The sequence below is a fragment of the Lipotes vexillifer genome, unplaced genomic scaffold, assembly GCF_000442215.2.
Source record: "Lipotes vexillifer unplaced genomic scaffold, Lipotes_vexillifer_v1.1 scaffold253, whole genome shotgun sequence".
Taxonomy (NCBI): Eukaryota; Metazoa; Chordata; class Mammalia; order Artiodactyla; family Lipotidae; genus Lipotes; species Lipotes vexillifer.
The window spans coordinates 2,402,406-2,420,506 of record NW_006780322.1 but is presented as its reverse complement, the minus strand read 5'-3'; the positions used below and the strand labels follow the sequence as shown (position 1 = coordinate 2,420,506).

The window sequence follows — 18,101 nt, the reverse complement described above, 5'->3', positions numbered from 1 at the left end:
GAGACAATGCAGGTCTCACATATAAGCATGATTTGAACAGGGCAATAGAGGACAGGCACAGAACAGGCAGAGGCACTGATACCGGTGCCCGAGTTTTGCCGGGGAGGCCTGGAACGCCACACGAGAGAGCGCCCCCTTCCGGAACCGAGTTCCTCCTGCCCCTTTCTCGTGCCTCCGGGCGAGCGCGGTGCCGGCGGTACGCAGGCGCCGCGAGCAGCTGAGGGCTCGCAAAGGCTCGACCGGCGCGCATGCGTGCGGCTCTTTGGAGGCGGTAGCTTCTTCGGCGTCGAGACTGGAGGCTGAGTCTAAACTGTGTGGGGCGCAAATGGGATCCGGCTGTTAGTCGGGTAGGCATAGGTAGGACGGCTGCCTTGTGGGGAGCAGGGGGCTGGAAGGCGGGAGTCCGTAGTGTGGGGGTCTTGAGCCTTTCCTTTGCAATCCGGGCCGACTATTGTATCTGTGTCGCAGCGGCTGCGCACAAAATGGCGGCGGGCTGACGGCGGGGGCGGGAGGAGGTTGGGGGACCCCCGAGATGGGAAGGGAGCTCGGCTGCCTCGCCACCGCGTCGTTTCACCGCACTGCCCCCGGAGGGCCGGGTCGGGGCCCGTGCTAGGACCCTACTTCAGGAAGAGCCGCCTGACGCCGTTTGCACTGGGCGGAGGAACGAAAACAGCCCTTTGGCAAGGCCGTGGCGGCCCCTTCCCCATCCGCGCAGGGCCTGCCGAGAGCGCAGCAGGCCTGACAGCTGGAGGAAGCGGTGGTGAGGGAGCATCGCGGAGGGAGTAACCATTCCCGTCGGGCCTGGAAGAGAGGCGGTGGAGCTCGAGCTGAGCCCTTTGGAGAGCAATATTGTGCAAGAAGCGTGGAGAGAAGAGCGTGTTTGTGTTTGGGGCTGAGGAAGGGGGAGTTGGGGTGAAGAGGGAACCTACGATCCAGCGGCTTTTGCTGGTCGGGGTTTTCTCTGCCTACCTTGTGCGGGCCTGAAAGCAAAGAGAGTGTCACCTCTGTGCGGTATACCGAGGGCTCGTGAACTGCTCTGATGCTTAATTCCAAATTACTCAGAGGAATCCAGAATGCGGATCGTTAGTGATTTAGTTTTGCGTGATTCCTAGCTTGGGCCCCGTTCTGTTCAAGGTGGGGGGAGAATGTGTACCACACACAGGAATCCTGGAGGACATCTGAAACAGATCTTTTGTTGTTTGGGATAACTGTGAATAAGGGAGACTTATATTATTACAAGATCTTTAGTTGAAGTGGACAACGAAGGCTGCCTCAAGCTATTTTCTCTTAATTTTAAAATTTGCTCTGAGGCAAAATTTGGGGGGAAAGTAATATTTTAATTTGGAGGAGTTCTGAAGAAAAATTTGTTAGCAGTATCCGGCGACTTCTGTTGATTCAGATTCTTTTTCTAACCAGCTTTGGAATTGTGCACAAAATTTTTTTTTTCTTTATTTGTTGTAAAGGGTTAACTCATTTTTCAAGGATGTTTGCTGGCTCAGATTTGCAATTAAAATTGATAATCTGAAAATCAATTTACAAAAAAAGTGAGCTTAATGAAGTTTATACAGAAAAATGAACACATAATTTACATTATTTCAACATAGCTTTAAATATTGTTGATGATTAGGTATTCTAGACTTAGTGGGCTTACGTTGCATTCTTTTTCCATTTGACAGCATTTCATATACACCCTATATTCTCATACTCGGTAATATACACTTAAATAATCATGTGAAATTAACATGTTAATACAGAGAAATAATGCTGGGCCTTCTTGATTGTGTTGGAACCAAGTGAGGGTAAGGATAAAACAGTTGGAAGAAACCACAGAATCTCGTTCGTTGTTATTAACTAGTTATTAACTAGTTTTCATGTCACACATATCTATTACCTAGAGTAGTGGTTGTATTTTAGTTTTGTAATCTCTTGTATTTTGTTATGGAGGGCGTATACAGCATCTACTCAGGTTTCAAAAAATACTTCTTACAATCAGTGATCACTTTGTACTTGATGGCTGTCTTAAAATTTTTCTCTTGGGTGCTCTTAGGAAGGTGATCTCTGGAAATTGTTTTTATGTAGTGAAAGAAAATGAGAGACAAATAGTTGAGTGGAAAGAGAATATAGGCTTTGGAATCAGAAGATCTGGCTTCGAATCCCTGTTTTCCTCTTAACGGTATGAGTGAGATTTGGGGTAAGTTATTTTAGTCTTTCTGAACTTTTGTTCCGTATCTGTAAAATGGTGATACTACTACTTCCTGCTTGGGATTATTGTGAGGATTAAGTTAGAAAAGGTATAAAAAGCCCTTATCCTTTGGCACAAGTAGGTACTTAATATATGTTAGCTGTTACTATTGTTGCAAATTTTTAAGTGCTTAGGCAGCATCTTTTAATAGAAAATTGTAACCTGTGGATACTACCTCTTAATTAAAAAGAAGAGGCTTAAAGGAATTTAGGTTAAATTGATAGAATTTTGGAGCTGAAAGATCATATAATCTTTCATTAAAATATTTTGTTCATCTGTTGATATAAACTTAACAAAATAATATTGTATCCATTTATTTATATGATTATTATGTTCATCTTTGTATCTGTCCCAGTGCCTGGTATGTATTAGATGCGCCCACGTTGAGTGAATGAACTCAGGTGGTGGTTGCCAGAGTCTGGATAAGAACACAGGCCCTTGGGAGTGCAAATTGTGCTCTTTCTACTGTGACTTAATGTATACTGGTCAAGGTTTGGAAAATACCTGTCCAAATAATTAATAAAATGCTTTATATACTGAGAAACAGTGCTTCCAGTATGGGTACCCAGTAATATATTTTGGGCTGTTGTGCAAGGAAACAAGCTACTGAATGTTGAAATGTGGTTTTAGAGATCGTCCAAACTGAAAGTAATTATACTTGTGGCTAAAGCCAATAAGCCCTCTTTGTATCCAACTTTACTTACTTTCAGTGCTTCAACTTTATTTACTGTAGTCTGAAATTTGTGATTGAAGTGAAAATGGAAGGAAGATAGGTATATGGAAAATAAGAGAATAATGGAAAGGAAGAAATAATGGTAGGGAAAAGGTGAGGTACAGAAATAAAACACAGCTCTTATGATCAGTGAGGATCAAGAGTAACGGGCTTTGTATTGAGAAGAGAAATGTTCAGGGAGTATAGGAGAAGGGGTTTTAAGGTGCATATATTTTGGGTATTTTTTGTTTTTTTGCGGTACGCGGGCCTCTCACTGGTGTGGCCCCTCCCGTTGCGGAGCACAGGCTCCCGACGCGCAGGCTCAGCGGCCATGGCTCACGGGCCCAGCCGCTCCGCGTCATGTGGGATCTTCCCGGACCGGGGCACGAACCCGTGTGTCCTGCATCGGCAGGCGGACTCTCAACCACCGCGCCACCAGGGAAACCCAAGGTGCATAGATTTTGATGTTTTCTTAGTGCTTACCTTGGGATACATACATTTTGGATTATTTTTCTGCTCTTTTGAGCCCCTTAAATAACAAAGTATATTTATTGTTACAGTCTTTCTTAAGTTTTCATACTTTTTTCTTGCCTTATTTCCACAGTCTTCATTTTATTAATCTTGCAACTGATTTCCCTGTTGTTCTTGCTAATGAGTGAATGTTGCCAACTTTCTATTCTTTTGAATTTCTTCACTTCTTTAAAAAAATTTTTTTTTATTAGGGAAAATTTTAAAGATACACAAAAGCAGAGAGTATTTTATAATGATTCACCTATCACCCAGCTTCAACAATTATAAGCTAATGGTCAGTCTTGTCTCTACCCTCCATCCTGTTATTTTTAAGCAAATCCCATAACATATCATTCATCAATTTATAGTTTAGAATTTTTCTCCAAAATATTTAGGAAAAAACATGCATATCACACCTAAAGTAATAATAGTTCCTTAATATCAGAGATTCAGTCAATATTCAAATCTCCCTAATTGTTTCTTATACACCACACACATGTCTGTGTATACATGTATTAATTTAATTTCTATTTCTACTACCATATTGAAATTTTCAGAAATTACCCGTCTTAATAAAAGGAACAAACAACTACCTGCTTCTTAGGTAAAGCATTTTGTTTACTGTCTTAACATTTTTTGAGCATCTGTTGCATGTCACGGGGTATAATTTTAATCATTCTTCACATTAACATTCTGTGCTGTTATACTGAGTCTTGGGTTAATCAGCTTGCTGAGGCTCACATTTTTAGCAAGCAACAGGATCAGAATTAAAGCACTGAGTCCAGGGTCTAAGTTCTTAAAAAACGCTATGCTTATGTTAGTGTTAAATTTTACTTATGGGAGTTACCCAATTTTGCATGAAGTCACTTGCTGGCACCCCTTGTAGCAGGGTGGATATCTTCAGATACGTGGAAATTTCCCCAAAGATGAGATTATTATGGATTGCATAATGGGCTGACTAACAGTCAATAGTTAGGGAGTGAACATGTTGCAGAAGAATAGCCAAGTCCAAAAATGTGCTTAGGACTGATGCTCTTTATCATTGCCAGCTTTCTGCCTGTTGCCATACTTGCTTATAGTCCCTTTTTGACCTAGTGCTAAGGTGTTAGATAGCCTGGTATTGGGTCATTTACTATTTGAATGAATTAAAGTGCTGGCTGACAGGGGAATTCCGTATTTCCCTTCCCTTTATCTGTCATTTCGTGTGCTTGCATGCACACACATGCACCCTTATTTTTTTTCCTGAACTATCTTGAGAGTAAGTTTCATGTGTTCCTTTACCCTTTATTAGTTTATTAATTAGCATAATAGTTTATTTCCTAAGAATAGGATGTTTTCTTTTGTAGTCATAGTGCTGTTATCAATCTCAGTAAATTTAATATTGATAATATTTTTTACCATATTCTGATTTTGTCAGTTGGCCCAATAATGTTTCTTATAGGAGTTTTTTCTCCCCTCCAGTACAGGATCAGTCTAGGATTAGGTAATTGCATTTAGTTGTCATGTTTCTTTAGTCTTCCTTGCTTTGGAATATTTCAATAGCCTTTTAATCTTTTTGTGAAATTGCCATTTTCGAAGAATACTATTTGCTTTTTTTTTTAATAGAACATTTTTCATTTTGGATTTTTTTGATGTTTCCTCTTGAATAGATTCAGATTATGCATCCCTGGAGAGAAAAATCAAATTGCTTTGTTCCCCTGTGGTATCAGATCTGGAGGTGCAGGAAGTCCATCTGCCCCTCATGGATAATATGATGTTTGATCACATGTTTGGTCAAAATGTTTGAGGTTTTTTCTCCCTTGAACTAATTGATCTGTGGAGAGATATTTTAAGACCATGGAAATGTCCTGTTCCTCATCAGAATTTCACTCAGGATTTAACATGCACAGATGATTCTTGCCTGAACCAATCTTTACATTACTGTGACGGTTATAAAATGATTTTCCAACTTAGCATTTTCTCCACATTTACAGTGATTGATTGGTATGGTGTTGTGGACTCCTGGCTTTCTCAGTGGTTACTGTCCAGTCCTTTCTTGCTTTATCTTATTCCATATATGTATCTTGTTTTCCATAGTGAGAACCCTGGTCCCCAGCACTATCAAAACATTTACTTATATGCTCAATCCCATGATATATCTAAAGTAATTTAAGAATTGTTTCATCCATACCACTGCAAAAAAAAAAGCAAAAGACAAAACAAACCACTAAAAAGAGTAAAAATTTGTTTGTAGTTCTCAGTTTTCTCCTAGCTCCACCAAAACTGAGGGTGTATAAATCAAATAGTGGGTTCATAAATTACTTGCTTTTAGTTTAGTTTAGTTTTTTTTCCCCTTCAGTGAGTTATGGTATTCATTTGAAAAATGAATTAGTTTGCTTTCAGTTTTAGCTTTTTTCCTTCTTCCTATCCGTGATTTAATTTTTTAAAAAATTTAGTTTGTTGACATGCTTCTGAAAGTCAAAATTATATAGTAAGACATACTCTATGAAATATGGTTCCCATTTATTTCTTTTCAGTCCTGTTTTCTGTGTTATCCTACCTATATTTCTTTTTGTAACCATAAGCAGATACATGTGTTTTCTCATTTCCATTTTTTATATAAAGTAACATTATATATGCTCTTTTGTACTTTGTAAAGACTTTAAGGCATTTGGCATTTTAAGGCATTTGGCTAGATAACTTTGGTACGCTTAATTGAAGATTTTGGAAACCCATTTTAGGCAGATGGGAACATTTTCTGGCTCATGCACTTCATGAAAGAAGTGAACAACCAAATGGCAGGAAGGGTAGGAATGCAGTTTGACTTCAAGAACAGTTGGAACTGGTAGTCTTCAGTACTATATTTACCTCTTGGTCCTGCTTACCTATTCTACTGGCTTTCCTTTTTTCAGTTTTCGTGCTTTCTCACTAAGGCAGTGAGTATGCTGTCAACAGCATTTTGACAACAGAGTTTTATCAGTATTCACCATTTTTCTCATTTCTAGTTTAAAAAAAATCCCAGAAAAGATTTCTTTATTCCAAGTTGGGTCTAGTGGTTTCTCTTGGACTAATGTGTTGTATTTGTTGAGGGTGGCAAAGTAATAAGCAGGACCACCAGTGAACATCTCGGGGGCATCATTTACTGTGGGAATACAGTGTTTGTAGAGACCCATTTATGTATGCAGTATACATATTCCTGGAAAAAAAAAGCATCTGATTATACTCACATATCCTGTTTATCAAAAAAGTTGTCTTCCTGGAAATAATAACTATTAAATCATTGCTGTATAAGGTTGTTAATGGTGATCTGTTCCTGGTATTGTGCATTATTAGCAAGTTGATCTTCCGTTTTCTTTCAGATCTGAAATCATGATGGTTACCCATCCTTCCAGGTAGCAGTGAAGTTTGATGATGCCCTTCATGATAAAAACAGTGTTGCTAGTTTTCTGCTTATTTTTTTCTTTCTGTTTCTTTGACAGTTTCATTGAGGTGTACCACGTTTTGGCATTTTTAGCATCCAGCATGGTACTCGTGGCACCTTCAGAATTAAGACTTGTGTACCTTTTGTGAGACATGAGGGGACAAAACTAAAGGTAGAAAAGAGTTGGCTGAGTGGATCTACCTATATACTAGAGGAGATTAGAAGATTGAGTACCAGTCAAACTGAGAAAAGCACGGAATGACATGTACTCTTGTATTAACTGGCCAGTGTAATACTTGCATTCTTAGGTGTGAAAGTAAATTTTATATATTTTGAGACAAACAGTTGCTCTAACACAGGGTATCAAATGAAGTATGTGGGTATATACCTAAAAATAATGTTAATTGTAGTTTTCCCTTTGTGGTAAGATTATAGAAGACTTTTAATTCTTTTCTGCTTGTCAGGAGGATGATTTTTCTTTCTTTTGGGGGAGGGTGTTAATGAACATGTATTGCCTTTATTAATAATTAGAAAAAACAAAGCTATAAAATTTAAATTTTATATATCTAGAATACAGCATGGAAATAACACCAAGAGGAGTCACAGGTTCTGTTTGTGACCTTGCCACTTAGTTCTAAGGCTTTACTTAACCTGTAAACTTGGATTCACTTGCTCACTGGGTTGTTGCAAGGCTCAGATGAGATAACGGATATCAAATTGCTTTTTAAACAGTGAAGTGCTATAAAGTTCAAGTATGGGGTTTGATAAGTCTTTTCATTATGAATCTAATGGAGCCATTATGATCTGGCTGACTAATTTTTGATGATCTTATATTTTTAGATTTCAGATTTCTTTATGAATATCTGTAAAGAAAATTAAGGATTCCCTTCCATCTGAAAGACTATCAAAATAGGTAGTGGACATCACAGAAATATCTCATGGGATATCATGGCGATTTTTAAAAAATCTGTTAAGCCATTTCTTCATGTCTGCCTCAAGAATCAGTTTCTACTAGATGCTTCTAAAAGAATTTTTATGGTTGACATTTTATTGAATATTTCATTTCAGAGTGGCATATTTTAGTTCTTGATAGGACATAGAAAAGAGTTTTTAACTGCTACTTGTCAAAATAATAATCCTTCAGGAGTTCAGAATGTTTTGTGACCATTAAATATCCTGTTTTTGAAAACTATTAAATTTAGGAAAATAAAATGTTGATTGAAAATAGCAAATAGCGTAGTTCATACAATAAAGTTTGGTGTACCCTCTTCCCCTTCCCATCCATGTATGTATGCACGTACACAAAACTAGAAGAAACTACATCAGAATATTAGTTCAGTGTTGGTAATGGTTTTACTGGTAAGCATTTCATTTACTACTTTTTATTGTTTTCTTTAACAAACATCTGTTATATCATCAGGAATAAAAATTTATTTTAAAGGGTAAGTATTATTTAATTGCAGTTGTGTTCAGTGGAGTTAATAATTAAGAACTCAGATCTCAACTCAGATTTTTCCAAGTTAGTTTTATGATTTGATGTGTTGGCTCTCTGTAAATTCCATTAGGTGAATGAACCTCTTTATGGCCAGAACTCCTAGAGTTAAGTGAAGAAGGCTTTATAATTGTTGTTTTTATTTGTTCAGTTGTTTTCCAGGTGTTAATGCCAAATTTACCCTTGTCTTCCTGGTTCTTGTTTCTTATCACATTGTTTTTAGGTTGTATCAGTTTCATTCTCAAAAGACTGAGGGTTTATTTTCTTTGGTGTAGCATAACCTAATTCTTAATCAGGGGTTTCATATCAAGAGTCCTTTGCTTGTTTTGCTTAATTTTACTTTTTTCATCTCACAAATAGTTTTTTTTCCACACAGAGGAAGAGTGAAATATGAAACTTTAATAACTAATAAGTCAGTTGAGTCAGTTGGGAAGGAATGATGTAGGGGAAAATGAACTAAAATGAGATTTTAGACTTAAATCTGCATGTTATTTGTACATTGCCTGTTAATCATAGCAAATTAGCTGATTTTGGCTTTTGTTAGACTTTGGTGTGATAATATTAGATTAGATTGAGAAGTATGAAGTTACGTTGGTTCTATACTCTCCCACCCTCCTTTTTTGTTTTGTTAAAAATGTCATACTTAATATTTAGCACTTTAATTTTTTATTTTGGTAATGTTCAAACATGTAAAAAAGTAGAGAGGAAAGGTGATAAATCCTTTTGGACCCGTCACTCAGCTTCCACAACAAATATTTTTGCCAGTTGTGCTTCATCTAACTTCTCACTCACCAAACCCCACCCCTCACTCCCGCCGACATGCACCCTTTGTTTTCTAGATTATTTTAATGAAAATCCCAAATTCATCATTTCACTTGCTAGATACTTGAGTCAACATTTGATTCTTTAAATGCCAGTGCATCAACAAATCTATGTGGATAACTGTAGATTTTCAGTTTATAACAGCCAAGGAAAAAGTGTTAACTTTAGACTGGAGCATACTATTGTGTAGCTGGGAAGCTTGCCTTTTTCTGATCTTTTTGCATTTTGAGTTTTTTTTTTTTTTTAAGACATTTACATTAGCAGGAATTAATTGCTTCAAAACACTTTTATAAAGCACAGCTGACTTTTTGGATTGCTTTTACTTTGGGGCGTACAGAGCACCTATTATATTGTAGTTCTTCCAGGATAGGTTTTGTGTTCAAGAGACTTAACTCTAATTCTTCTGAATCTGTTAAGATAGAAGGAGGTTGTATGTGAATAGAGATAGAAATTATTTTTATGATTTCTGCTTTTACTCATCTCTTACCCTTTTTGCCCCCCTAAATTTAGCTACCCTCTGCTTTGCAGAGGCAGAGATGAAAAGATATTGATGCTTAGGAGTGAGATTTGTCTGCCTGAAAGACCCCTGCTCAGTGGAATGAGGGGAGGGAGAGTGAAACTAACATTTAGTGGGCAGCTCATTTGTTAGACACTGTACATATTTGTATTTCATCTTAGTCCTTAACAATAATATGTAGAGGAAGATACTTTCCTTTTTTACAGATAAGGAAACTGATGCTCTGGAGATTAAATAGCTTGCCCAAAATCTTAATAGTAAATGATGAATCTGGTAGAATTCAAACCCTTCTCATCTGACATATAGAGATACATTACTAGCTTAGAAATGAATTTGAACATTGCATGTATTACTGCATTTATTAGATTAATAGCTTAATGTGTGCCATAGGAGATGATCAAAGAGATTCTTGTGGGGTGGGACTTGGAAACAATCTTGAAGATTGAGTTTGATTCAGAGACCTAGGAATATTCTAGGTAGTGAGGTATAAATAAAGTATGGAATGTGTTGAAAGTGGTCAGGAGATTGCAAATAGACCAATTTGGCTGTAGCAAAACTTTTTGATTATTATTGGCTAGGAAAGTGTGAAAGGTAGATTGGGATTTAGGTTATATACTAAATGCCAGGTTGACAAGTTTGGACACTATCTTACGAGAAGCAGTAAAGTGGTGAAGATTTTTATGTAGAGGAGTGATAATAAAAAGTGTTTTAGGGATATTAATCAGTAACGACAGAATGAATTGGGGTGGAGGCCAGCTGTGGTATAGAGTGATGAGAGCTTGCAGTAGGGTGGTGGTGGTGGTGGTGGTGAAAGGAAAAAGGAAAGTATATATTAGAGACATTGACAGGAATATGTAGAATTTTATGATTAGTTAGAAATGGAGAATAAAATGTTTTTGAGCCTCACTGACTAAAGGAATTGGTGTAGAGAACAGAGGGTTGAAAATGGATAGTTTTGGGAGAAAGTTCCAAAGTCAGTAAAAACAGTAGCTAAAAGTTGGCATAAGGGAGAGAGGTTCTTGGCAATTTTTTTTTTTTTCTGTCTTCATAGATAATTTTATTAAATAGTCCTGGGGTTAATGAAGAATCACATGTCTTAACTGAAACTATATTTTGTCTTGGTCCAGAATTTTATAGCTTTGTCAGAAACATGCAGTTAATAAGTTTAATTAGTTTAAAAATTTTAAATCATCCCAGCAAGCTGTTTCATCTTATTACAGTGTTTTATTCAGAAGCTTTAACCTAGGCTATTCTACATTTTAAAAAATTTGATAAACACATGTTTAGTAAGACCTTGTTATCTGAAATCTCTCTTATCCCAGTTCCCTCAAAACAACTCTAGCAGATACTCATAAAACTCAACTCAAGCATTCATGACCTCTTCCAGAAATAAATCATTTTATGATGCTTTTTAGCATTGTTGTAATAATGAAAAATTCTATTTTGTTTTTCTTGTTAGATTGCTTGCACTTTGGCAGGAATCATGTTTTATTTGGCTTGAAAACTATAATGACTGTCACATTAGACAAAAAAATGTTTAATAAATTGAATGATTCTGTACTCATTCCTTTCCACTAAAATCAAAAAGAAGGGGGAAAAAGATCTATGATGATAAAGAAACAACTTCTGAGAACTTACCACAGCAACTGAATGTATATTCTCACCCCATCCCCCAATGGCATGCAGGATTTGGACACTTCTAAGAAGTTTTAAAAGGAGTTGTAATTACCGCTCAGCACCTAGGACAGCACCCAGTGCAACACAGTGTACATGAACTCTGGCTTGAGGTTTGGGGTTTGTGTTCTGGATTCGGGAAAGAAAAGAAGAGAAAGTTTTGGGGAAAGTTTAATATCCTCGTAAACACCCTAAAAGTGTATGAAATGCAGAATGGTTTCATGGCTTTGTTTCAAAATGTTTTACACTGGCTGTAGACCCACTTCATGAAGTAGTTTGAGTTAAAATGATCTAATATTTGTGTTTTAACTTTCAGCTTTGTGTTATTCTTGGAAAATTTCGCACCACTTGTGAATTCCTTGAACCTGGGCATTGCAAACCCACTTCTGTTGGGCCCATCTCCTTTGCACTTTGCTCAGATTAAGACTCAGTTGGCGCTTCAGCAGCTGAATGCCGTTGCCTCACATAGTTCAACACCACCTTATACTTTATTAAATCAGGCTTTCTTGAAAATAGCCATGTCGAGACCCAGGTTTAATCCTCGAGGAAACTTTCCACTTCAGAGGCCACGAGCACCTAACCCTTCTGGGATGAGGCCTCCAGGACCATTTATGAGGCCTGGATCTATGGGTCTTCCAAGATTTTACCCAGCAGGGAGAGCCCGTGGGATACCACACAGATTTGCTGGCCATGAATCTTACCAGAACATGGGACCACAGAGAATGAATGTTCAGGTAACTCAGCACCGAACTGATCCAAGATTGACCAAAGAAAAATTGGATTTTCATGAAGCACAACAAAAGAAGGGGAAGCCTCATGGTAGCCGGTGGGATGATGAGCCTCATATGTCTGCATCAGTGGGAGTGAAACAGAGTTCTGTAACGCAGGTTACAGAGCAGAGTCCTAAAGTACAGAGCCGCTATACAAAAGAGAGTGCCTCAAGTATCTTAGCAAGTTTTGGATTATCTAATGAAGACTTAGAAGAGCTCAGTCGCTATCCTGATGAACAGCTAACTCCTGAAAATATGCCATTAATTTTGAGGGATATAAGAATGCGAAAAATGGGGCGCCGATTACCTAATTTACCTTCTCAGAGCAGAAATAAAGAAACACTTGGTAGTGAGGCAGTTTCAAGTAATGTGATTGATTATGGGCATGCAAGCAAATATGGCTACACAGAAGATCCACTTGAAGTACGTATTTACGATCCTGAAATTCCAACTGATGAGGTCAAGAACGAATTTCGGTCACAGCCAAGCATTTCTGCATCTGTTCCCGCTCCAAATGTGATATGTAATTCTATGTTTCCTGTTGAAGATGTGTTTCGGCAGATGGACTTCCCCAGTGAGTCCTCCAATAATCAGTCCTTTTTCCCAGTTGAGAGTGGAAGCAAGATGTCAGGCTTACACATTTCAGGAGGACAGTCAGTCCTTGAACCTGTAAAATCTGTCAGCCAATCCATTAGCCAGCCAGTTAACCAGACAATGAGTCAGTCTCTGATTCCTCCTTCTATGAACCAGCAACCGTTTTCATCGGAATTAATTTCAGCTGTAAGCCAACAAGATCGGATCCCACGTGAACCTGTCATTAATTCATCTAATGTACATGGATCGGGAGGAAGTAAAAAGAATTACCAGTCAGAGGCTGACATCCCCATTCAGTCTCCCTTTGGGATTGTGAAAGCATCATGGCTACCAAAGTTTTCACATGCTGATGCCCAGAAGATGAAGAGACTTCCAACTCCTTCTATGATGAATGATTATTATGCAGCGTCTCCAAGAATATTTCCACATTTGTGTTCTCTGTGTAACGTAGAATGTAGTCATTTGAAGGTGAGTGTTTTTAAAGATCACTGTATCATGATACTCAGCGCCCAAGTTTCCTCTAAATTCTCATGTATGCTGGTGTTAACTAGTCATTAAGGAAAAGGCAGAAATTTTGATTGCAACATCAACACTTAGTTGTAATCTTAAGTAGCCTGGCCTAAGTACTGAATTGGGTGTTAGGCTTTCTGTATTCCTGTGACTGGGCATACCACATGGGTCTGTCCATTTATTTTGAGCTTCTGAGAAGTTATCTCAGAAAATGCAACATAAAATTGATATGACATAAACTGTACTTATAAGACAATGTCACATGAGTTACCTTTATCTAAATAAGAGAATCTGTTAGTATAAAAATAAAAACTTGGAATAAAATATTTGTACTGCACACTTTTAAGAGACAGTCTGTTGTAGCCTTGCATGTATCTATCGGTCTTGAGCTAAAGACAGTTAATGTTGATTTAAATATTTTCTGATTCTGTCTGAAATAGGATTTTTAGCATTTCATGAGAAGGAGCTTCCTAAAATAACTTAATCCATAGCAAAGTTGAGTCAAGATGAATTATTCGGACCAGCTGTGGGCTCAGAGCATAGATTATAGAATGATAGAACTTTAGAGAGAAGAGTCTTTAAAAAACAAAGAAGCCGAGGTGTCTTCATGGTTAGTATAGTTAGAATGAAGTGTTTTACAGAGGTGCCGAGGAGTAACGTAGACTATACTGTTTGATAGTAATCGTTGGTGGATTTTAGTAGAAATTTCCAAGTATGTTTTATTTACTTACATATGTTTGGAAACCACTGTTTCTTCTGTTTACTAATGTGATTTGAAGATGTATATTATTCAATACGAGTGGTCAGGGAGGAATGCACTTCCCATGGGAAAAAGGCCCATGATTGGCCTTTGATTCAAGGCCATAGCATTGGTTGTATACTTTGAATAGGCTTAAAAGTCTTTCGGTGTTAATTCTCTTGTTTTTTCTCCTTCCAGTGCTGCCCTTTTATTGTCTTTCTATTACCCACTCACCAGGTTTCAGCCAACAAGAATCTGATACCTAAAACTGATGCTTTTGTCATAATGGTTAATGCCAGCAAAGGAAATCAGCATTCTACCTCATTTTAGCCATGTTTGCTGAGTTCTAATAAAATAATAATTGCCTTGCCCTATCACAGGGGATAGCAATAGCAAAGTCTTGAAAAATCTCAGAATAATTCATAGCACTTAGTTAAAATCTGTAAGTAGTCCTGGCCTAAGTACTGAATTGAGTGTTAGGTCCCCTGTATTCCATTTATTTTGAACTTTCAGTTAGTCATGATAAACCCAAGAAGAATATCTTAAATGTTTTAATTTTTTATCTGGTGAATAGAAAAGGTATACATTTATTCAGTAACTATTTACTGATTACTAGTTTTGTACATGACTATATTAGGTGCTGGGATGGAAATAAAGAACTATATAAAGTTTACATGTTGTTCCTAAGCAGTTTTTACAGTCTCACTGAGGAGAAAAATTACACACCTAAAGAATTTTTAAAAATTGGAGGGTAACAAATGGTTCATAATTAACTTGTTTAGATATGCTGTAGGGGGAGGGATGTTTAATATTTCTATCTTGACTGCAGACTTACATCAGCATTATCAATTTAGCATTATCAATTTTCTGACACTTGTATTTAGCAGTATGTAATTAGAAAGTATAATATACTTTCTGACATCAGAAGACTTCTGTATTCTAGTTAAAGAAGACTACTTGAGTGACTACTGCACTAAGTCTGTCTGGATTAGAGTGGTCTGGGAGGGAAAACTTCATGGAGTAGGTTGAAGATGGGTCTTGAATGATGAGTAGGCTTAGATATACCCAGGGGAGGAGGGGTGACATTTCAGATAGGAGCAACAATAGTAAGTTTGAGGGGCCTTGAAAAGCTAGCCTAAGGAGTTTAGACTTGAGGTGAGAGGCATTACGAAGCTAATTAAGGTTCTTGATATGTGAAGTAACACATTAAAAGTGTATTTCAGGGAGATAAATCTGACTGACGTGTACAAGATGAATAGAAATGAGAAGAGATAGGGTAGGGCATCTAATTCGAGAGTTCCCTAGTTATTCAAGTATAAGTTGGTGAAAGTATGGATTACTATGATAAAAGTAAAAATTAGAGGGGAAAAATCATTTAATGATTATTAGAATTCACAGAGATTGATTGCCATTTTAAATGAACAGATACCTTTTAATAGTCAGAACAACACAATGGACCTAACTAATGAATTCTTCACTACTGGATGACAAATGATAGGGATTTGTGAACATGGACTTAGGTAGTACAAACTACCTCTCTTGTTTCTGTGATATATCTTGCTGCCTTGTAAGTGTGCATGTATTTGACATTATAAATGTGTAACCAATAAATATAAATTACCAACTGCAAATTTTTTCTTGCTAAGTAATATCTGACAGTATGTTCCCCATCTCTTTAAAACTATAGCCTGAAAAAGACAAGAAAATGTGAAATTTTTTTTTCTAAATTGGGTTTCAGACAGAGGAGGAGCCGACCTTAGTTTAGAAGTTACGTCTTTTTGACTGTCACAGTTGGTTTAGAAACCATGTCTTTTTTTTGCGGTACGTGGGCCTCTCACTGTTGTGGCCTCTCCCGTTGTGGAGCACAGGCTCCGGACACGCAGGCTAAGTGGCCATGGCTCACGGGCCCAGCCGCTCCGCAGCATGTGAGATCTTCCTGGACCGGGGCACGAACCCGTGTCCCCTGCATCAGCAGGCGGACTCTCAACCACTGTGCCACCAGGGAAGCCCCAGCCATGTCTTTTTGACTGGAATAATTCAGTTTGAGAAAATACTGACAAAAGATTTTTGAAATAGTTGGTGGATAGTGAGCTCTGATATGGGTAGGTATTTTCAGTTTGATTCTGGGCCCACTCAAGTCTACAGTCCTTGTAGCATCTCCTGCTTAGTAGATAATTATCCCTTTTTCTCTGGAGAGGAGTACTGCTCTTGGACCCTTGTCTTACTGGAGAGTCTAGAAATTGGGGTGGTGTACATATATTTACTGAGTTTAAAAGCGAGTGATGTCAGTGAGTAAAGCGGGCCTGTTAAAAGTGTGTGTGTGTGTGTGTGTGTGTGTGTAGAACTGGAGAGAGTATACCTTAAGTAAGTCAGCTGTCAGCATCACCTGATGGTTGCTATATCAAATACATGTCTAGTATTAATTACAACTTCATATTTTTTCAAGAAAAGCTGGAAATCTCTGGATTTTTAAATATCGGCAACTTATTCAAATAAAACACTTTATGGTCCAAATAAATCATGCCCAACTTGATACCTGCCAGTGTGTCTGATGTAAACAATATCCAGTTAATGTCAAAGACATGGGTTTAACAGTACTAAAGACTCTTAACTGCCAATCTCTTCTAGCTTTCTAAATATTTGTATCACTGAGCAGGATATACAGACATTTCTTTTTTGCAATCTACAATGAGTTTCATGGCTTAATGAAATAATTTAGGGTTTGTCATAACCTGCTGCTGAGCATTGCAAATAGCATGCACTTATTTTCAAATAGTTCTCGACAAGGCAGATTCCAAAATTAGTGTCAACTGTTGTTTTTAACTCTGGATATTTCTAGTTCGTCTTTGGCAATGACAAACTAAAATGGTTTTGAAATGGAAATGAATAACATTTTCCTCAAGGAAAGCGTTAAAATATGGAACTGTTCAGTAAGTTTTCTGCCTTTCCAAATGTTGGAGAAACAATAAAACATTGAGTAATATGCACATTGCTTTTAACTAACTGTTTCATTTGGGTGACTGTATCTTTGAAAACTGTATTGCCTTTAAAAAAAAAATCAGATGTATCTTCCAGGAGCTTTTTATGGATACGGAATGTAATTTTAGGGCAGCTTTGTGACACATGAAGTTATGTATAAGAAAGCATTTTGTTCATTGTAAAGCTCTATATGTAAGGGATATGTCTTTGAAATGATGTTACTTTCCATTATATCCTGAAAATAAATTAGATTTGATCAGCATTTTTTCATATTTTTCCTAATCTTATCCTTTGCCAATACATAGTGAGTACCTTGTTTGGAATAATATTGGCCTAAGAGGTAGGATTTTTTGTTGTTAATGTTGTTAGCTTGAATTTTAGAGTTGTAAGGCATTGAGACTGTATTTTAGAGACTGTATTTTAGACTATATTTTATAGAATGATACCATTCTATTTATAGAGTTTTTGGTGTTCTCTGTAGTAGTGTTTTATATTTGAGATGAGTTATTTCTGATCCATGCTTTTATTTTCTCCAAGTTTACATGTATGTTAGACTTCAAAACGAGTATCCATGGGTATGATTTTAAAAATGTTTTCTATACTAAAATGTTTTAAAATGGTATCAGTGAGTTGGTATTAAGTGCTTTTATTTGGAGGCCTTTTATTTTTGTTTGTGAAAATTTTATTGTAGCCAAATGGTATTTATAACTAGATTTGGTTAATTTTTGATAAAACAAAGTATGCTGTGTCATGTTAAAAAGCCTAATTTCATCAGTCAAATAAGGAATGTTCTAATTTGTGCACTTTTCTCCTTTTACAATAGGATTGGATTCAGCATCAAAATACATCTACTCATATTGAGAGCTGCCGACAGTTACGTCAACAGTAAGAACAATTTTTTCCTTTTTTATAAGTAGCAAATTTACAAAATAAATAATGTTTCAGGTATGACTGCTTAATACCTTTAGTGTGGTACTTTGGAGAAAAATATTTTTTTAGAAAGCTATTGTCTATTTGAAATATTAATACACAAATATATTTAATCTTTTTCCCAAAGGAGAGAATTAAATATGATCCTTTCTTCTGACTCCTTCCTAATTAATCCCAGTAGGAAACTTTAGTATCATTGGTTCATTCCTG

At 37.1% G+C, this 18,101-nt stretch overlaps 1 protein-coding gene across 1 annotated transcript in view; it reads left to right on the top strand.

The window, feature by feature from the left end:
* The first annotated feature begins 268 nt into the window (after positions 1–268).
* The window catches only part of ZNF638 (zinc finger protein 638), an 84,522-nt gene continuing 66,689 nt past the window's right edge, over positions 269–18,101 (top strand). The window contains exons 1-3 of the mRNA XM_007453393.1: positions 269–347; positions 11,686–13,201; positions 17,785–17,846. Coding sequence (XP_007453455.1) covers positions 11,888–13,201; positions 17,785–17,846 — 1,376 coding nt within the window. The 5' untranslated portion in view covers positions 269–347; positions 11,686–11,887. The remainder of the gene's footprint in view (positions 348–11,685; positions 13,202–17,784; positions 17,847–18,101) is intronic.